The 22,547-nt window shown below is 37.8% G+C and overlaps 1 protein-coding gene across 1 annotated transcript in view; it reads right to left on the bottom strand.

The window, feature by feature from the left end:
- Nucleotides 1-8,345: 8,345 nt before the first annotated feature.
- The window catches only part of Ptar1 (protein prenyltransferase alpha subunit repeat containing 1), a 39,166-nt gene continuing 24,964 nt past the window's right edge, over nt 8,346-22,547 (bottom strand). The window contains exons 6-7 of the mRNA XM_021210629.2: nt 19,332-19,621; nt 8,346-17,392 (exon numbers count right to left, since the gene is read on the bottom strand). Of these exons, the coding sequence (XP_021066288.1) occupies nt 17,050-17,392; nt 19,332-19,621 (633 nt within the window). The 3' untranslated portion in view covers nt 8,346-17,049. The remainder of the gene's footprint in view (nt 17,393-19,331; nt 19,622-22,547) is intronic.

The following is a 22,547-nucleotide window of genomic DNA, read 5'->3' as shown; positions in this document are numbered from 1 at the left end:
TTGTCTAGTGGCTATCTTGTTACAATTGGAGTAACTTTATATGGAGGTTTGATGTTAAATTTTTTCTTTGAAGGGTAATGCAGAAACTGTCAGGAGTAGATATGTCTCATTGTCAAATGATCTTTAATAGCGAAATAATATTAAATATCACATTTTGTGGATTTTTTTTTGATGATTTTTTTGAAGACCATGTAAAGTGTATTTGAACTGTTAAACCTTAACTACTCTTAGTCATTTCTATTTGAGTAATAGTGAAAAGATTTATTATAATTAAATTAGAATCTAATACAACTATAAGTTTACTATCTGGCCCTTAACTTGTATTTTTTAATCATCTTAAACAGTTTGTAATAGCAGTCATTAGAAGGACTGGGTCCTTCTAATACAAGAAGCCTTGTATTCTTAAAGGAGTTGAATAGGCACAATGTCTATCTAAGAGTAACAATATTAATTTTACTTTGTGTATCAATATATAAAGATTAATATCAGTGAAAACCTTAAATATGTATCAATATGTAAATATATAAATTTTGTATCAATGTAAGAAATTATAACTTTAATTTTGTATCAATTTTAATGATTCTACCAATGTAAGATTCTGGCTATATGTTTTGTTTAAGAATAAATTTAGTAATCTATCCCAAATAATGAACTTGTATATTGACTATATGTTGAGATATGTTCCCCTGCATCCCTAGATTCTCCAGATCTCTTATTATGAAGGGATGTTGGATTTTGTTAAAGCCTTTCCCCCATCTAGTAAGATGATCATGTGGTTTATATCCTTGAGTTTATGTGGTTGATTTCATCTATTGATTTATATATGCTGCACCATCCTTGTATCTCTGAAATGAAACTGACTTGGTTGTGATGGATTATATTTTGGATTTGTTCTTGAATTTTTAAAAGAATTTTTATGTCTATTTTCATTGAGGAAATTGGCTTATAACTTTTTTCTTGCGTTTAGTATTTTACTGATTTTTTTTATTAGTATTTCTCAGTATTTTATTGCTGGTTTTAGTATTGGGGCATTACTGGTTTTATTAAAAGGGGTTGAAAGTATTCCTTCTCTTTCTATTTTATGAAACAATTTGAAGAGTATTGCTGTTAGTTCTTAAAGGCCTCAGAGAACCTTGTGCTACATCCATCAGACCCTAGGATTTTATTGGGTTGGAGATTTTTTTTTTCATAGTCCTTTAATCTTATGTGACTATTTAAATGCTTGACTTCATCTTGATTTAACTTTGGTAGGTCATATTTTCTAGAAATTCATTTATTTAGATTTTACAGGATTAGAAATATAGATTTTTAAAAAGTATGTCCTTCCAATTATCTGAATTTTCTGTGTCTGTTGTAATTTCTTACTTCTCATCTCTAAGTTTATTTCCCTCTTTTGATTAATTTGGTTACACTTTGTCTGTCTTGTTAATCTTTTCAAAGAACCATCTCTCCCTTTCATTGATTGCTTGCATTGTTCTTTCATTTCCATTTCATTGACTTCAGTCCTGAGTTTGCTGATCTCTTCCTATCCGTTGTTTGGGGGTATGGTTTAATTTTGTTTTCTAAGGTCTTCAGTGAGATTAGTATTATAAATTTTTCTCTTAAGACTGCCTTCATTGTGTCCCATAGATTTGAGTATGTTAGTCTTTACCTATCATTCTATTATAGGAATTTACATTTTTTTCTATATGACACCCTTAACCTAATTATCATTCAGTAGTTTGTTGTTTGGTATCAATGAGTTTGTGTATTTTCTCTGGTGTTTATTGATATCTAGTTGTATCCCACTATGGTCTGAGAGAATTCAAGAAGTAACTTCCATTTCCTAGATCTCTTGAAACTTGCTTTATGTTGTTTATGTTTTAACAACAACTAGAACAAAATCTGTTTTCTAATCTAATCTGCTAGCCTATGTCTTTTTATTAAAGAATTGAGTCTATTACTATTTAGAGTTATATTGAAAGATATGTGTACATTTTTATCACCGTAATTGTTTGGTGTCTCCTTAGATTTCTTTTCATTAATAGTTGTCACATTATTTGCTCCATGTGACCGCTTAGGTACCCTTATCCTTCTTTTCGGACTTCCAATATCCTCTGTGGAGCTGGTGGCTATAAATTCTCTAATTTTGCTTTTAAAATAGGAAGTTTTCATTTTTCTTTCAATTTCTGTGGATACTTTTGCTGGGTATAACAGTACAGCTTGACATTTATTATATTTCAGAGGTGGGTTCTAAAACCTCTTCAGGTCACTAAGGGCACGGCGACACTGACTAGTCTCATCTGCCAAATAGGGGAGGTAAATCATGAATACACACACTAGAATTAGAAAAACAGTAAACTATACCTGGGCAGGATGATACCCGGGGAAACTCTGGTGGGTGTCTGAAATGGTCCTTACCTGATCTGGGTATACGGTTGAAAAACTAATTGAACCATGCAGTAGTTAGTTCCCTCTAAAGTTTCTCTCAGGAGAGCTGGAATTCTTGCTTAGGGGCCCAAGGATCTGAATCAGTTCTGAAGCACAGCTTTCCTCTGCAGGGCTCATCACAGTGCACAGAGCTGACTCGATGCTTGCTGCCTCAAGCATCGAAGCTCAGTATGGAGATCACTGTGATTCTTACTGGAACAGTTTATTTGCAGAAAACAATGAGTTTAATGTTTTTCCTCATCATCATTCTCCAGCATGCAAATTTGGATTAGTATATCCAAATTATGTATTTATATATATTGCTGACTAAGGTTTCACTTAAAACAATTTGTTCAATGAACTCAGGGTATGGTGTCACAAACCCTTAATCCTAGCACTTGTGGGGCACAGGCATCTAGGGTTCTATGAATTTGAAGCCAACCTGGTCTACAAAGGGAGTTCACATCAGCCATGTCAAAAAAAAAAAATATCTACCAAAAATGAAATTTGCCTTTGGGTTAGGATGGAATGTCCCACCATTTCTTAAATAATAATTCCAAAACCTTTGTATGTTATTTTGTACTGCATAGTTAGGTGGATTGCTCAGCACTGATGGTTATAAAACCAAAGTATCAACCAACTCTGGAAAACACTAGAGATGATCTATAATCTATGGTATCAAATACTTGGCTGAGATCTAACTCTTGATTATGAAAAATTCGCTTTCATCCTCAACAAATGGAAACACTGTATGTATACCAGAGAACTGTGGAAAATAAACCTATTATGTATCAGTAAGTGGTTGCTTTGTAAACCTACTGCTATATACCTATAAATATCTAAAGGGAAAGAAAACCCTGATGTGTAGCATCAGATAAAGCTCTGATGTCCTTTATCTTCTTGAGATGAATGAACATCCATTTTCTCAGCATAATTTATTAAGGAGGGTATCCTCCCCACCCCCCATGGTGTGGACTTGGTAACTTTGTTTTCATCTGGAAATAAAAGCATAAGCTTAGTTTGATGTTTTCAACTGCTAACAGCTTAACAGCTTAACACTTTTACCTTCCCCCACTTGTTTTTGATGCAACCACTTACATCTTTTTATATGGTGTATCCACTGACAAATTGTAATACCTATCATTGCAGTTTTTTTCCTATTATTTCTCCATTTTCACAGCACTGTCACTTGGAACCCCATCAGGCCTAAAAGCCATGGTCTAGTCAACAATTGTCTGAAATTTCTAAAACTGTGAGCAAAGGAAATCCTTCATCTCCCTATCATAGGCATTTCATCTTTCTTCAAATTTGGGGACATTTATAAACACTGTCACCCCAATATTCCCTTTGCCTTGTGCACTCTTTTCTTCACCCGTGGCTCCCACACCAGTAAGACTGGTGAGGCCCCAGTGCTCTGCTGACTCCAGCGAGCCTAGTGAGGCCCCAGTGCTCTGCTGATTTGCTTTCCTTCTTCTGCTGCTCTGCTGACTCCAGCAAGCTCCGTGAGGACCCAGTGCTCTGCTGACTTGCTGTCCTTTTCCTTCTCCTGCTCCTCCACTTGGTATTGGGAACTGAACTTTCTCCAAGTTTACTATTCTTCCCACTTAACTCTACTATTTGCAGGGGTGACAGGATGACATGCTGAAGAGATGGCTCAGCAGTTAGCAGTACTTACTGCTCCCTCAGATGACCTCGGAGTTACATTCTGAGCACACCAGGAGGCTCACAACCACAGGTTAACTCTCCAGTTCCAGTGAATCCAGTGCCCTCCTCTGGCCTCTGTGGATACCTGCACCTCCTTTCCCTCCAATTAATTAAAAATGAAATTAAGGTTTTTTTTTTTTTTTTNGTTTTTCAAGACAGGGTTTCTCTGTATAGCCCTGGCTGTCCTGGAACTCACTTTGTAGACCAGGCTGGCCTTGAACTCAGAAATCTGCCTGCCTCTGCCTCCCAAGTGCTGGGATCAAAGGCGTGCACCACCACACCCGGCAAAAAGCTTTTTTTTAAAAAAGAAAATTCAGATTTTTTTTTGGTGGATTATTATCATAATGAAAATTTTCAGTATAAACTGCAGAACTTTAAACCCTCTCTTTGTTCATAGTTCTCCTGTTTTCTTCAATTAAGTCTGGTCACTTCAGAACCAATTTACAACAGCTGCTTTAAAGTCTTGCTGAGTACAACTATTGTTTGGCTGTTCTCTGAGACCATGTCTGGGACCTATTTTTCTTTTAAGCCTGGGCATAGATTATACTGTTTCTATCTGTGCTTTGTAATATTTTTGTTGAAAGGTGGGTATTTTGTAAAATGAGCCAGCTCTGTTTCTCCACTATATTCCCAAGCTTGCTGTGAAAATTGTTGTTTGTCACCTTTCTGGAAGCATTAAGGTCTCATTTTCTTTGTATCCAGTGAAGTCTTTCAATGTCACAGAGGCCAGGCGGGGCAGTTTTGCATTCCATAATAGACTTCTTGAACTCCTTCAGGAGGGTCCCAGCTCTGATTTAGCCTTTCTGTCTTGCTTGTGAAGAACCTGAGGACAGAGCAGCCCTCCTCTCAGGTCTTCTTTGGATGCGTGTGTAACCATACAGTGCATGAGACCTCGGCTTCTTCACTTTATTTTTGAAATGCATACTTATTGGTACCCTTTGTTTCTTTCCTCACAAAAATGTTTGCCTTCCTCTTTGTAAATCTGTCCTCTTATTTCTTTATAGTTTTATGGACTAGGCCATTTGGTCCACGTCATGGTTCATTTAAAGATACCTTTATGTGAGGTAGCCACAATAGCTCCTCTCCAGCAGTAGTTATCATTTAACTTGCCTAGAGAAATGGCATGGTGCTTTGGTCAGGACAAAACCAGTACATCTACATGCCTGTTTCTGGACTCCTTGTTTGGTTCCATTGGTCAGTTTATCTAGTAGTCTTATGCTGCTATAGTTTAACTATTGTGGCTTTACAGTGAGCTATCCCTTTAACAAGAATGCCTCAGCTAGGTGATGGAGAGATGGGTCAGTGGCCAAGAATACTTGCTGTTCTCCCAGAGGACCTTGGTTTACTTCCTAGCATCCACATGGTGGTTCGCAACCATCTGTAATTCCAGTTCCCCAAATGTGTTGACTATGGGGCACTGCATATATGTACACTTATGTACATATATAGTACACTTACATATATGCAGGCAAAACACTCACACATATAAAATAAAAATGAATAAATCTTAAAAGATTGTTACAACTATACTAAATTCTTTTTATTGCTATATATTTTTGTAAACATCATTGTTTATTTAGTACCCACTTTACACAAACTATTATCAATAGAATATTTATATTTTTACCAGCTTTACAGTACAATTGACATATAATAAATGAAAAAACATATATACAACAGTTAATAAGCCTTTACAAATATATTTGTGAAACTAATACCACAAGATAATGAACATATCTGTATTTCCATATAACCTGCCCATGTCTGTGAAAGAAAGTCCATTGGAGCTAACATGGTATTGAATCTATAGATCAACAATGGAAAAATATTTTCTCTATTTTGTAATCATGAATAGGGTACCTTGATTTCTTCAAAGTTTTCTCTCACTTAATAATCAGAGAAGCGCTATCCAAGTACATGTGTGTATGTGAAGATGTTTTCACTGCACAGGTAAAATAACCAAAGAACCCAAGCAGCAACATCTGCATTTCTCATCTTATTCTGGTCTCAGTCAGGATGCCTATCTTCAGGATTTTAAAATTTTATTTCTAATTATATGCACATGTGTAAGTCTGTAGGATATATGCACATGAGAATCTCTGGGCAAAGAGGCTATAAGGGGGTTTTGGATCCCGTGAGGCGGGAGCTACAGATGACTGGGAATCAAGTTCAGTGAGCTCTCAGCTGCTGAGCCTCCACTCCAGCCCCTTCCTTCTCTGCCCTCTTCTTAGATGTCGGAATCTGATTTTAAGGCTTTACCTGAGTAGAACTGTATGTGCACAGGGTGTGTGTACATGTGTGTATTTACCTACAGTCCTCAACATGCTTTAATTTTAATTCTTATCAATCACAAGGATAATTTCAATGTTCCTCTTCAAAAGTGTTTTTTGTTTTTCTTAATCCTTTTCCTTAGCTACTTTGAAGACCTTTTCCATTAGTGTTCTGGTTTAAGTAGGATTTCCTATTTACACTACTTTAAAAAACAACTATTTTTTTCACCAATAATTTTATCCTGTTCAGTAAGTTAGTTCTTTAATAACTCAAAAGAAATTTTTAAAACTTGTTTTAAAAAAGCTAGGACCTTATTTTACATACAGCTTTCTAACTTACTCCAAAAGTTAAATGAATTGTAGGCTATTTCCCACACAATCAGGCACTCTTAGCGGTTTGCCCAACCCACTGTTGGTTTTTGTGATTGCCTACTGCAGTAAGTGCTATATAGAATGACTACATTTTTCCCCTCATGACATCACTGAATTAATGGAAGCATATCATATAATGGACACAGATCAGAAGTCTTCAGAGAACTGGAGATTTCCCACCAAGGGAGCAAAGTAGAGGGTGAAATTACAATATTTATCTGGAAATAAAACAAATGGGTGATTACCAGGTTTCCCAACCCCATTTATTAAATGATCTAATTTTCTTTCAAAATTGTGTCTGCTTAGATCACTAGCAACTTTAAAAAAAAATCATCAAAACATGACAGCTCTCTAGCTCCTGAGACAGGAGGCAGACCTTTCACTGTTATTCCCAGAGGAATATGAAGTCTTTTGTGACTCCAAGTACTTTGATACTGAACACGTAGACTTTAAAGCATTAAATTCTGTCTATCCTGGAGGCTAATATGACTCAAGAATCTTTCTGTGGAGGAACATATGCTGACCATTGATTTCTCTGAGGCTCTGAAGAGGGAGCAAGCGGCCCTTCGTTTCCTGCTATCCTTACATATGACACACGTGATAGGGTGACTCTCATGCAAGAACACGGTGGCTTGAAGCTGAAAGCCAGCCTGGCCACTGGGAAGGCGTGCCTGGGAGACAGGAGCTGTGCTGTTTGTTCATGCCAAACATAGACTTGCTTTTCTTTTTAACATAATGCAATGCTAAAAGTAAAACTTTTTGAAATTACAGCACAAAGAAAGTGCCGCATCTGCTAAGTGCAGTCCAGCAGCAAACATCCCTCATACTGATTGAGCCGGCTGGTGTGCCAGCCACGTTCGTTACTAGTACTAACCATGCATTTGGAGAAGCATACTGTTAAACAGTATGATTTTCCAGAGACGCATTTTTCTAATACCAAATTTTGTCATATTTATACTGTCTATTAATCTAAATTAAGACTGTCTTTAATAAACTACTTTCTCTACCACATTAGTTACAACAAACAAACACCCTGCTCTTTGGAATGATGCAAAAATAAACTGCACAGCCTGCTTCCTATACAAACATGCATAGATAATAGCACATCATTGCTAACGTAACCGGGGTTGCTAACAAAGCCTTCTCCACAGACAACCTTCTGAAGTACCAAAATCTGAGTGAAATAAATATCTACTTCACTGGCTACTTTTCTTGGTCCATCTAGAGGCTTCTTCATGGACTGTAAGTAGCTGTCATTTCTTGCTTACAGCACAGACAGACACTGTGTAAGACTAGTAACATCTCATGTTATACCTTCACTTGAATACATAAAAATAAAGTATATCTGGACATAATGACTTTCCTAAATCAATCCGTCACTGTTAATATATTTTAAAAACAACAATGTAATTTCTCTGAGTTTGATTTTTTTAATGTTCTATGCTTTGTACGTATATGATAATCAGTTGTCAGTTTTGTTCAGACAATAGTTCATCCATCTAACACAATCAAAGCAGTCAGCTGGGCATCTTGACAGATAACCACAGCCAAGTTTAACATGCATGGAGATAAAACACACATAGTGCTTGCTTTAGGAGAGGTAATATTTACTTAGACATCATCAAAGACAACACCATTTCCATATTCTACAGAAATACAGTAATTTACAGCTCATTTGGTACATGACCACATGTTAAAAAAACAATTCTAATGGGAAAAGAAATGGTTCAACTTATTTCTCTGCCATTTACCACAATTTAATAGGTGCATCATTATGTTCTGGCAGACAGCTGCATAGATTAGAATCCTAGGGCTGCTGGTTAATATACATCATTATATAACAAGAATAATGGGAAACAAACAAGTACAGATATGCAGTAAGCATGCAACTCAAGCTAGTATGTTGAAGAAACAGGACAGACTTTAGTGAAGACTGAAGACTGTCACTATTCTACCATCAGTACTTTACAACAATCCTAGAGGTATTTTGCATGGCACGTGATTTCTTCTTCAAATAATGCTTGGCAAATTAGATCAGGTTGATCCAATTTCTAGAGCAAAGTTAACTTAAAATGAAGGAAAACTTCATTAGATTTCTTTCTAAACAATCCTTAAAGGACAGAAATTTCATGTCCATTTGTCACCTCCAAATTTAAACAGATTCATACTTTGTAGCCTATACATCTGCATTGCCTCTGCAGCAGCAGCCCCTGGCCACACATGGAGCCTGAGGGCATGAAACATGGCCGCAGTGGAGGGGCGGTGTGAGTGCAAACCACACATTGAATTGTGAAGACTAATATACAGGGGAAAAAGGCGCTAGATGGCTCCTTAATTTTGTTACATTGATGAATGTTGAAAGAGTGTTTTACCAGATTAAGTTAAATAAGATATGTTATTAAAAGTTAATTATATGTCTTAAACATTGCTACTAGAAAATTGTAATACCTTTGGGGCTCACATTACATTTCCATTGAACACCCAGCTATAGACAAACATGATATGTTAATCTTAGAATTTACATTTAATCTTAGCCAAAGTTCAAGTGATATATTAGAATTTAGCATAATTTAATCATCTTGGGGTACTAAATCCCAAAATACCACAAGTGTACTTTGCACATACCTTTGTACAAAAGTTTTTCTTATTCCCATCCAGAATATACACTTTAGCTGTAAAGAATTCATGAGATTTAATCCTTTTAAAACTGTGGGTAGCTATACTAAGAGCTAAAGGAACTTCAATACAGACTGCCATACCAGGCAAAATATTATCTATCAGTGAAGACAGCTGTTTCCAGTAAAACAAGCTAGTCACACTAATACTTAATGCCTGGGATCTACAGTGTACCATGATTACGCTAACGTGTCCAATGTTATGTATAGCCCACTGAATGCTCTTTTTGGAAAATCTACAAGCAATATAAACTAACACAGATGGTGAATTCTGATAGTAGAATATATAGTATCTGAGATCTTTCTCTTCAGTGAAAGTCCCATAGTTTTATAATGTTGAACTAAGCAATTAACTAGCATATAAAGACTGGAGTTTAGAAAAAGTCATTTCTGTACTTTTGAAAAGTCTTCTTAGTTTTTATAGCAGTATATAAATATTTGGCATACTTAGACACCTCATTTTTTATTGTTTCCAGCTCAGAAACAGTAATGTGATCTAGTCTAGTGTACACCCCGTTACTCTCCTAGAACAAAATACAGCAAAAATACAAAGTGACTACAGCCAATACACGATCATGCACCAGGGAGCTCACCAGAGGCCAAAGCCTAATCACACTTGCACTACACGTGGTTCCTCACAGGTCAGGTAGGAATGTCTGTTTCAAAACTGTCTAATCTTTTACATCAGGTCAACTCAGAATAGGCACCCAAACTAAACTACAATACCATTGATAAAAAAATTCTTTCTCATGTCAAATATATTCTGAGAAAATTATATGAAGTTACTCAGCCTAAGTTCCCATATTATCATTATCACCTTTAAGAAAATGCAAAGCAACTGAGGATTAGAGAGAAATGAAAGAAAGTATAAAGTACTGGATATGCCAATATATAATGAGCAGCATGTTTCTTTATCTGCTGACACCTTGAGACATTTATTAAATGTGCCTCTTACAGGGAGATACTGCTCAAACTTCTTCTAACTCTTGTTTTCATGCCATGGTTCTATTAAATACCTTTATTTTATTTCTAAATCCAGCCTAAACAAACAAGTGTAATAATTCATGTCATGTAATAGCATTTTCCACTGTGTAACATATCACACTACAAATATACTCCTCAGTGAAGAGATGGCAACCGTCTCCTTGGTGAGAGCTAAGTTAGTCTGAAGCTAGAGCAATAGTTAAGGACTTCCTGAACTGTTGCTATCTGCGCTCCATCTATATCACTTCTGTAACCAACAGAAAGCCACCTGCCCTAAATAGATGACATTGGATGTGAGGATAAATGACTGTTTCTAGGGGATGCTGGAGTGTCCTGTGAGTCGGCACATTGCACCAACCTCACGTGTGTTATGCATCACTTCATTAGCATCAGCAGAGCATGTGTTGCATGCTGCTCAGTGCTTTTAGGAAAGTGATTGTTAGCCATGAAATGAAGGCTGAATCCTTAACAATATTGGAGAAAAACAGAATAACATATAAATATACAAACCACCAAACACATAATCAGTTTTCACAAATATTTAAACAGGGTAAATGGACACATGTCAGTTTCCAACTTTACTGGAGGAGGTTGTCTGTCAAGAAAATTGTCTTAAATTAAAATACTTTGAGCAAATATGAAAATAAAAATTCATTGCTTAAAATCTTTTGTGTAAAAAAAATCATGTAAGCCTGAGCTCTAGATCTTGTTAGATGTATGTGCATACGCACACGCACGCATGCACATGCACGCGCACACACGCATTTAGATACTTAAAAGGAACCTCAACTTTGGTTGCAATGTTATAAAATTGTGTATCTTGCCTTATATAATAATGTATATATTTCATTAACATCCTTAAAAATAATGTATATTTCATACAAAATTGTATAGTTCACCCAAATGTGGGCAATGCTAAGATAGAGATATGCTAATAATATTCCTTCTCCAGCATTTATCAGTTCTGATGTGTTAATTTCTCACAATATGCACAGTACTACGTGATATCCCGAACCTGTCTGTCTTGCATCTTACACTTGCAGAGAAGAAGAAGTCCTGGGAAGCAAAACAGCTGTCAGTTTGCAAAACAACAGAGCCTGCTCTCCTCAGGATGACTTTCAAAGGCCGAGAACACCAACGGAAACAATAGAATCTCCTCCACCTACCCGCGTACAACTACAGCACAGATATTCTCTTCACAGCAACAGTTTTGATAACAATCTCAATACAACTACAGGACAAGCGGCAAGATGGTCCATATTAGATTTCACATACTAATAGCTAGCAATGTAAATAGCATATTTTGCCTTTTCTTTTTGGCCACAGAATATAAAATGTTGTTCTAAATTGGTTAAATCTTCTACACCCTGAGATTAACAACAGACTAATAAACATCAGGGTCAGCTTTGTGGCTCATGCTCTTGTTCAGAAAGCATGAACTATATACAGCTAACATCCTTTGAAGGACACTGTTTCTTCAGCAGAGCAATGTAACTGCCTTTTCTTTTTAAGCCACCAGCCTCTAGTTGTTTCGTGGTGACAGGGATGGCCTGAGAGGTTCGAGACGTAGGGAGCCTGAGAATTCCCCTCCCACCCTAAAGCCACACGGGAGACACTGGTTTATACATCAATTATGAACACAAAATAGAGATGTATTATTCAAGAACTCTCTGCAAAGCACTTTGGAATATTTACTATATATTTTTAAGAAACCATAAAGAAAACTATATGCTATCATGAACTATGACAGGCCTCCCCTCCCCTTCCACACACAAATTCATAAAACTTGAAATTTCATTTTAGTATTTACCTTTTCTTTTGGTATTAGCCAGTCCCGTTTTTCCCCTTTTAACTATCCTACCCCCATGTCTGAATTTGGGAGGAAGGCATGTTCTTAGAATAAGGCAAAGGGTCACTTGGGACAACACCTCCCCCTCCCCTCTCTCTTAGCAGTGCATTGTGTGCCTGCTTCTCTTCAAGCATAGGCTACACAGCTTTTGTGTCTTCAATTATGCACACACTGCCCTGTAATTATGATGCCTCTAAAACTCACAATGTTAGCTGTCCGAGAATTAGTTCTAAATCTTGGTATTCTTGGTAGAGTACAAAAAATTGCCAATTAATGAAATATAAATCAAAAGATCCTACCTTCCCCAGTCAGTATATCTCACTGTGACACAATAAACTGATAAAATTTCTACACTTTTTACTCCCTAAACACAAGAGTTCAGTATAAGATAACCTTGTACCACACATTGAAGTTAGAAAGGCACTGAAGTTAACACAATGTAGAATTATTTTAAAGAAGACATTGTATAACAGATTGTATGTGGAATTCTTGGGGTAGTTTTTTTCTTGCTCACTGCTTCTACGAAACTGAGTTTGCTGAACATTTCTGGTACCCCAACATGCTTCTCTAATAAGCAGGAGCTCATTACAGACTATGTTTGTCAGGGGTGGGGGAACAAAGACATTGCTTGCATTTGCAGTTTCATTTAAGACAAAGTTTTTACAGTGTTAAAAAAATTTAGAATAAAGCATTTAAAAATTTTAAGGTATAATTTTTGAGTAGGAAAATAACAGTAAACCCAAAAGGCTTTTCGGAGGAAGAAAAAGGAGACGGATTATTCACTATTCATTTTACAGCTGAATCTTCTCTAACCCCATCAGGGAGCCAACTGAGAGGCTCCCTGGTGGCTCTACTCTCAAGTTGCATTTGGCCCATGTCACACACCATCTTGTGCTGAATAAAACTGCAGGACTGACAATTTGTACACACACACACACACACACACACACGCACACACACACACACACACACACAGAGTGTGAACTGGGAGGAGCTGAACATTACTGAAATAACATTGTCTACCACATATGCATTCTACAGACCACTGCACATAGACTTCTGAATTTTATGTTACATAGCCCTTATTTGAAACTATAAGTGGCTTCTGGTGATAATCTGTACACATTTACTTCTATGACTGATGATTAATCTGAGCTTGAGCCTCAGCACCAGCAAAATCAAAGAGAAAAGTCCTAGTGACACGTTTAGCTTAAGTTAGAGCTGTGCCATACGAGTAAGAAAATGTGATGAAACTCTGGGCCCAAAGCTTCTATAGGAAGGTATAAAACCCTTAGGCTTACAAAACGACTCACACAGGTTCAAGGAGTCCCTACAAGGGCCACAGTTCCAGTTGGGGTCCAGGATGATTCCTGCACAAATCCACACCCACAAGCCTCTAAAGCCCAAGAATTACCCCAGCTGATCAGGTGTGCCTCTGGTGCTGTGTGCGAGGTCTGCTCTCCAACACCATCTAGTGAGAGGAAACAATATTCCTATCAAGTGGCTCTTATTGACCGAGGATTTTTAGTGTAGACAAAGAACAGCTAGGAGAATTCTAGTGCTCCACCTCACAGCTGAGAGTTAACAAATCCAAACAAGGTAATGAAGACAGCAAATCTTAATCTCACTGATTTTTACACATGGGAGCTCTCATTAAGAATTGCAGAGCTAGCCCACATCACTCACTCATAACTCATTCATTTCCTGATCATTATTCCATCATTTATGAACAAGAGCAATCTTTCCCTTCTTCAAAGAGCTAATTAATCATTAATAGATAGTTACTAAGTCCTTTTGATATGCAAGGCATATGAATATAATTGGGCAATACAATTACCAAAATAGACTTTAAAAACAAAGACATGTAGGGCGGGGTTATGGTGAAGATCATGGATCTTACTGCTGGCTGTGTGTCAGTGGTTTTCTTGATCCACAGGAGTAAAATCAGATGCAACGTGCCAATCAACTATCTTTTCCTTTTAACAGCAAGATATGTGTTGAAGAATATGACTAAACAAGCCCCTAAATTAGACATATTTTCTTTTTCTACTGCATGAATTCATTTGGTCAAAGACACAGTAGCTTGCTAGTGAAGGTGAATGCCAAACATTTAGGGAAAAGTTACAGGGAAATCTAAGACCTGTGAATGAACACTTGAAAATGTGAATTTCAGAAATAATGTAGCATACAAAAACCCACACAGAAACAGGATCTTTTCAATATTTGCATTTTTACTACCTACTTCCAACTTTACTAGGAAGATGCAATCATGGTATATTAGAGGACTCTACGGCTTTGGGAAGGTTTGGGCTGAGCCTCGGAAGAAGGCAGCTGACACCTAGATGATCAAGATGCTGAGTAGGAGATATAAAAAGGCATGAAGCACTATAAAAACATAGCATGAAGCACTATAAAAACGTAGCTGATGTTCATAAGGCATAGCCTATGATCATGTTCTGACACATACTATATCAAAGATAAGCCCTATTACTTGGGACACTAAAAAGGATGCTGAGAAGAAAAGGTAAGACTGAGTCAAGACAGGGTCCAGCCACAGAGCTGCATGTCATTTGTGTCACTTCTCAATCTCAGAGGACCTATACATCATGTAATGGTTTTTCCTATAGAGGTCCATGTAGAACTTGAGGTATTTAATGATTCAAAATATGCTTTGTATATAGAAGGCTGTGGAATTATGTTCACAATGGCAAATATATTATCATCTAAATAATATAAGGTAGTAAAAACAACTTTGTCCCAAAAGAATCAGATCTATCTCCTGGGGCCAGTAGAAAATTTTCTTCCTGGTTTCCTAAGTGTCACCCAGCCAAGCAGTCTGCCACCTAATAAGATCATGATGCCCAAGTAAAAGTCTGTTTCTTTTCTCTTAATGCAGTATGCCTAAAGTACAAGAGTCTACCAGAGCAAGGCAGGAGGGGTTTGCCTTTCCTTCTGTCCCTCAACTTGCAATGCACATAACCAAGTGTGAGAAAGGAGAACACACCAAACATGATGGCTGGGCTTATTTCTGCAATCACCGCTTGCATTTTGCACATATACAGGATCTGAGCCAGCTAGTGTTATGTCAATCTGACCCTAGCTAGAGTCATCGGAGATGGGAGAGCCTCGATTGAGAAAATGCTCCAGAAGACCCTGCTGTAAACAAGTCTATAGTGGATTAATTTGTCATTGATGAGAGAGGGCCCAGAGCGCTGTAAGTGGTGTCACCCCTTGGGCTTTTAACAAGAAAACTGAATAAGCAAGCCATAGAACAAGTCAGTAAGCAGCATTCCTCCATGGCCTCTGCATCAGCTCCTGCCTCCAGGTTCCTGTCCTGCTCGAGTTATTTCCCTGAATTCCCTCAGTGATGGACCTGCAGGTGTAAGCAAAATCAACTCTTCTCTCCAAGTTGCTTTTGGTCACGGCATTTCATTACAGCAACAGAAACCCTAACCAAGACAGCCATGAACAGGGAATTTGAGAGGGACACCTTTCACTCATCCTTCCTGTTGTTTATAGGTAGGATTAAGCTATTATAACAGTGATAATAGCTTCTGTAGGCATCCCTGAAAAAAAAGAACATGAGAAAAAAATATGGGCCAGTGAGTGATGGAAAGTATGGAATGGACTGGCAAGATTAGAGAAGGTGTACACACAGAGGACTCACAGCTCATCTGAAGGGGTGGATGTCATAAGAAAGGAGACTGGACCCATTCCCACCCAACTTCTCCAACCTGAAAAACACAGCCCTTGTTATTGAGATACAGCTATAGTGTGGACTTTGGTACTTATCCCTGATGAATTTAGTATCAAAGAGCGTTGTTTCATTTTAAAAGTAAAAATTGAACTAAATGCTCAGAAGTAGCCTTCCTCCCTAGATTGTCGCCAGTAAACTCTGACCAGCCACTTGACAAAACACTTTGCAGTTTATCAGAATAACCTCAGTAACTTATTTATTTCTTTTTTAAAAAAAGCTTTACAGGACTACATTTCTATGTCTCACTTTCATGAGTGACTTTAGAAGGAAAAAAAAATAGTAATAACTAAAAATGGCATTTGTGGGTTTTTTAAAAAAGAATTCATTTTATAAGGGCTGACTTGCTATTTTGGCATATACCAAATATGAGGTAAAAACAATCTATCAAAACTAGTAATAAAAATAATTTTTCAGTACTACAATTACATAAACTCTTAAATTAGTTTAGTTTCTTTTAAATAATCATTTAAAAAATAGATTACATTGGAAGCAATTTTTTTCTATATAAATTCCAACACTCCTGGCTTTGGTTCTGAGTGGATAGCGGGAGAACATGCTTGGGAGGGAAGTGGCTGACATCCTCACATCCACCCATCTAGCCATTGTATTCTCAAAACTGCAGTTAGAGCAAGTGCTTCTGCATATGGATTAATATTCTTAAGCTGAACTGCAAAATAAATTTTCAATTTTGAAAGAAACTATCTATGTAGCAACCGAACTGAGGTGAGGAAAGTGTGCAAGCCGATCTCAAGAGACAAATGAGAAGCCCATGTGTGGACCTAGAGAGCCGTGGGTCAAAGAGGAAAAAAAAAGAATTAAGACACTATTTAGTAGGAAGGAACTACACGATTATCTCATACCCAAAGGAATGCCGGCTCTTAACAAAATAAATAAAACAAAAAGGTTTCTTATAGACTTCTAAGCTACAGATGAAGAATACAGTTAGCCAGTCAGTTCATGCAACTATGGCGTTGAGAAAGAAAAGCAATATTGCACTAAAGGGAATTTCTTAGGATGAATCCACCCCTTTCACTGACTCAGAGTCACCAGCCATTTCCTGTATGCATTGGCATACCTGACTTGCTCTACATTCCGACAAGTGGACAATACTTGATCAATAAACCTGTGCTCCATCTCTAGGCCTAGGGGGTCCGGAGCTGGGGTCCGCTTCAGGCGCTTGGTTTCTTGGGAATAGCCTTGCTTGCTAGAGTCACTCAGTCCGTCCACTTCCATTGCCTGAGATAGTTGAGGGCTTGTTGGAATCTGGTGCGAGTCATTCAAAGTGCCCCCAGAGCAGTCTGCAGGTGTCGGGTGAGTCAGGTTGGGAGGGAGCCTGCCATTTAAGTGATGCTGAAGGTAGAAAATGTGCCTCCTGCAATGGGGGTGGGGTGGGAGAAAGAAAATCATGACAAAACTCAAAATTCTCAGGCGAAAGAAGGTAATTACTAATACACAGCATTAGCTCACACCCATTTCATAATCCACAACTGTCTGCAGGAAAAGAAACTGCCGGAGTTCTCAGGGTTTCACCCCTCGACCAGGCTGCTGAGCGAGAAAACTGCACTGCTCTAAGGGCATTTCAATAAGCATTTACTTGCATCACATTGAGTTTTTAGTTCTAACTCTAATATGAATTACAAACAGTCAAAGCTCAATAATCACCATAAATTATTATATAAAACAAAATACCAACTTGATTTAGAATCTTATAAGAAATTAAAAAACAAGACGGAATAAACAGTTCCTTCAGGCTGCAGATGGAGTTCATGACCTCTACCTAGTCCTTCTGAGGATATCTCTATTGCACTTGTTCGTTTGTTTTTTTATGCACAAGCGTGCGCGCGCGCGCGCGCGTGTGTGTGTGTGTGTGTGTGTGTGTGTGTGCGTGATGTGTGGATACAGAAGTCAGTTTCCTCTTTCCACCATGTCCCTGCCCTTAGTTAAGGGAGAGAACTTATGACATCAGGCTTGATGGCAAGCACCCTCACTCGCTGAGCTGGCCCACCTGTCCCCAGTCTATTTTTAAAACTAGAATATACCCAAGGTGTCTTATTTAAGATTTCTCCTAAACTTCCACTTTAGTCTTACTTATCAGTATTCAGCAGAGGTATGCTGGGTTTTGAGCAAAGCACATAAAAGATACTATTCCTATTTTCGATCAAGGGACAGCCTGGAATTGCTTATTAAAATGAAAAACTGCTCTGCATAATACCCAAATGGTTTTCCCAGGGTGCACACCTGCTACACAAACTACAACCTTACATATGCCAGGTGACAGGTTCTAAGCTGTTACACCTCATCATTCATTCAAGGGCTAAGGCCTTAAATATCAGCATTTTAAGTCTCCAAGGTCTTGCTATTGTGATGAGGAGATACAGCAGAACAGCAAAGTCTCTAAATAAGAGCCTCATGTCTTGTCTTTCTTAAAACCCTACAATCAGAGTGCTTTTCTATGAAAAGACCATTGTCTACTCTTGAACATTCTAAAAAATGTAAGATAACTTCTGCCTTCTACATGTACTTAGTATGGGTTAGCAGCTAACAGACTAAGCAGCCATGAGAAAGATTAGACTGGAGAAAGGTGTGGGTACTCAGTTGACTTAGGAAATACAGTTTTTAAAATCCTTATCCTTGACTAGCAAAGACAAGTCTTTTGTTTAAAACTGACTCCTATGACCTGAAGCAAACTTTGGATTTGTAAAGACTGAGATACTTCCAAATAAAGATCCAAAATAACTGAAACAATGTGTTAACTCACCTGGACTTCATTCCAGTATGAACTTTATAATATCAAGTGTACTCAAAATCCAGATTACTAAAATTTCTGGCCTTTCTATTTATTATTATACTTAATTAATTTGAAGATCATTCGAGTAGGAGCAAAGATAAAGCTTACTTTAAATTCCATGATCTAATCATTAGTTTCAATCCTGTCCAACTCAAAATGATCTGGAAGGTTTTACTTTTCTTAAAAACACATGGTAGGTAGCATTCTATCCAGGATATACTAATGTCAGGATCTTCAAAGAGTTATGAAACATTTTTGTTTTCTATGCTATGCTGGAAGTAATGTAAGTCATTCTGTTATGTAGTTAGGGGTGAACCTAAACCACAGACAGAGATGTGAGAAACCTCGAATTAACAAGGACAATGGTGGTGAGATGATGAACAAAAGCCCTTCCTCACTCAGCCAGGAAAATTCTATGGATGATCACATTTTCATACACAGACAGAAGTCATATACATCAGGTTCTGTAGTTTCATACGGACACACCTAGTTAATCACAAGAAATGGGTATTCTCTTTCTTACCTGTGACACCAAAGGGTTTCATGTCCTGGATAGGAATCAATAAGATCTGTGCAGAATTCCACCTCTTCTTCTAGGAGCTGGGAAAGATTCACACTTGGCTCCTCTGTTGAGGCTGCCGCTGCTTCATCTTTTGGCTCACTTTTCAAAGAGTTGTGCTGCGGCACTGCACTGTCTATTGTAGTCTGGCTAATCAATGACTTTAGCAAGAATTGGCGATAGTGAAATCCACTGTGGTCTGAGACATGCATGGACGCCCAGTGTTTAGTAGAAGATAGTTCATCAAGAAGGATCTTGTAGGAAGAAAAAGGGACGTGAGAAGAACATTCACAAAGGCTTTTTTTTCCTTTCTTCTCAACATTGTACAAAATCCTGCATGATGCTCTCTTGGAAGCAGAACGCACCTAAGCTAAGCAGTTAACGTCACTTTATAAAGCAAAAAAGGATTGTTTGTTTGTTTTATTTTTTGAGCACAGAGTTTACAGACTCACTATTCTTTCCCCTCTTTACCACACTGTGGATAACCATCACTGCCACCAAAAAACAAAAATTTGACCTGCTTCATTCAGGGTTCCAGGCAACGGTTTTCGGTACCGACTGATCCTTTTCCCACATCTCACTTATCTTTGCAGAAGGAATCTTTCCCTCGGAACCTCCACAGTACTTGGACATTTTCACATAAACAACAGTTGCAGGCATCTGCATTATCACTGAATTGTAAGGATGGTTCATTTTTAATATAACAACAAATTGGTAGGGGGTATTTATCAGTCCAATTGATGTTTCCATTCTCTTCTGTTCATTAGCATCAGAGTAGATTACAAAGACTTGATGAATGAATGAGAAATTTAATGAAGTCAGGGGCAAGTATGAAGGACTAAGATTACTGGTCTATATGGGCAAAGTATACATTTAAATGTTTTTCATCTTCTTTAAGGGTTTTTTTATTGTTGTTTCTTTGTTTTTTGTTTTTTTTAATTTTACTTTTGTTAACACAGGGCCAGTCTGGTGTCAGAGTCCAGGCTGGCCTAAAACACAATCTTTCTGCCTTAGGCTTTGGGGCTAGATCTTTAAGTTCTGATGGGTTAAGTCATAGCCACTACATTCATTTACAAAGCTATAGCTGACAAGTCTCGAAGAAAAACATTTGGCAAACCTACAGTCATTTCTAGTTGAGCCTCTATCTGAAAAATATCATTAAGGCTACTATTATTTTTAAGACTCAGCCCACTGTCTACAGGAGAGTTAGTCATCTTCGGAAGCTTTTTGCTTTTAGTGTGGCTTCTCAGTATAGAATGATAATACCACAGCTATCTAAACTGAATGTATATAACATGAAAAACTTTAAGATTATTTACGACTAGGTATTTTCCTATTTTAAAAAAGATTTAATTTATTGTTTAATTTTGAGGCAAATACATAGATGAAAGTTTTTCAATAAAACCAATTTAGTTATTTTAAAACATTCTTCAGTGGGCTGGGGAGTTGGCTCGGTTGGTGAAGCACTTGCCACACACGCATGAGGACCTGAGGACAGACTCCCTGTTAGGGACGGAAAGGCAGGAAGAGCAGAGGCTTGCTGACCAGTTAAGACTGGACACTTCAGGTCCACTGGGAGACTTAGCTCAAAAAGGTGGCGGCTGGGTAGATGTCTCAAGGGAAAAGCATTTATTTGTTCTATGAGCATGTTGACCTGAGTTCAAACTCCCAGTGTCTGTAGAGAAAGCCAGGCATGCCTGCAATATGTGTGTAATAGAGAGATGCCAAGAACTCACTGGTTGGCCAGCTAGCCAGAGGGTGAGTTTCTGGTCCAGTGAGAGATCCTGTAGCAAGGTAATTAAGAGAAAGAACAATAGACAAAGCTGCTTGCCTGTTTGCTCTGGTGCACACAGGCATGCATGCATATAACATGGTGTGTGTGGGGGAATTGTGGGGGTGGTGGAAACACCCTCAAGTCAATCTCTGGCCTCTACATAGACACATGTGCACGAATATTTCCCAGCTGGAGACTTCTTAAGGAAAACAAACCCTATGCTATTCTTCTATGTTTAAGAATGCATATTAAATCATAAAACAAACCAGAAATTTCAGAGCAATTTCTTATTTTAGGGTTTTTTTTTTCTAGAATAAAATGCTATATAGGCAATGATTTAAAAGCAAAGACAGCAATTACTTTTAGATGACTGTAAAAATACAGAGGAATGGCTTCAATGTCAGGTGCTAACAAGATGAGTGCCTTTGTAGAATGTATCTTAAGTTTCCCTATTCTTTTCCAACTTCCATGTAGAAATAAGAATATATAAACATAGCAGCAGGCTATAGAACAGAGGAGTTGATTGGCCTAGAACAAAGTATGACAACACCCATGCCAGCACTTGTACGCTTTTCTAGAAAGTTTTCCTCTGATTACATAAGTGATTATACTGGTTAGGTTTTTGTCAATGTGATACAAACTAGAGCATTTAAGAAGAATGAATCTTAATTAAGGAAATTCCTCCATAACACTTGTCTTGATTAATGACTGATGTTGGAGGTCCCATCCCATAGGAAGCTGTACCACTTTGGGCAAGTAGTCCTGGATGGTTTAAGAAAACAGGCTGAGTAGCAGCGTTCCTCCACGGCGTCTGCCTGAGTTCCTGCCCCAACTTCATTTGGTGATAGAGTATGACCTGAGAGTTTTAAGATGAAATAAACTGAACTTAAACTAAGACAGTGGTTAAAAAATGATCATTATAGAAACAGTAATTACAAGGAAAAATCAAAAAAACACATCGCACCTTAATCCACTGGGAGATAACTTTTGAACTGATTCTATTCTGCTTAAATTTTAAGTGTGTTAGTGATGACTATAATCTTCACTGTCAACTTAGCTGGCTCTACAATCAGTGTGGAATAGACTTCTGGGTATGACTGTGTGGGTATTGCTACAATGATTAGCCAAGGGCAAACCCATCCTCAACACTGAGAAGTGGCATTCACCTGGTTCTATTGCTGACTGAGGACTCAATGTGGCCAGCTGCCTCATGCTCCTTCTGCCATGATGGACATGCCCCCTCAAAACTGTAAGTCAAAACCCTCCTCCCACATGTTTCTTCTTGTAGGTGTTTGGTCACAGTAACAAGAGAGTGGTCTTGTTACTGCTACCGAAATGAACATTCTGCAGTGGCACCTTTCACTATCACCCAGCAGTTCACCCTCAAGACAAGCATTTGACTATTT

This window comes from Mus pahari, chromosome 1, assembly GCF_900095145.1.
Source record: "Mus pahari chromosome 1, PAHARI_EIJ_v1.1, whole genome shotgun sequence".
In the NCBI taxonomy this organism is placed as follows: Eukaryota; Metazoa; Chordata; class Mammalia; order Rodentia; family Muridae; genus Mus; species Mus pahari.
This window is presented reverse-complemented; position numbering and strand designations above follow the sequence as displayed.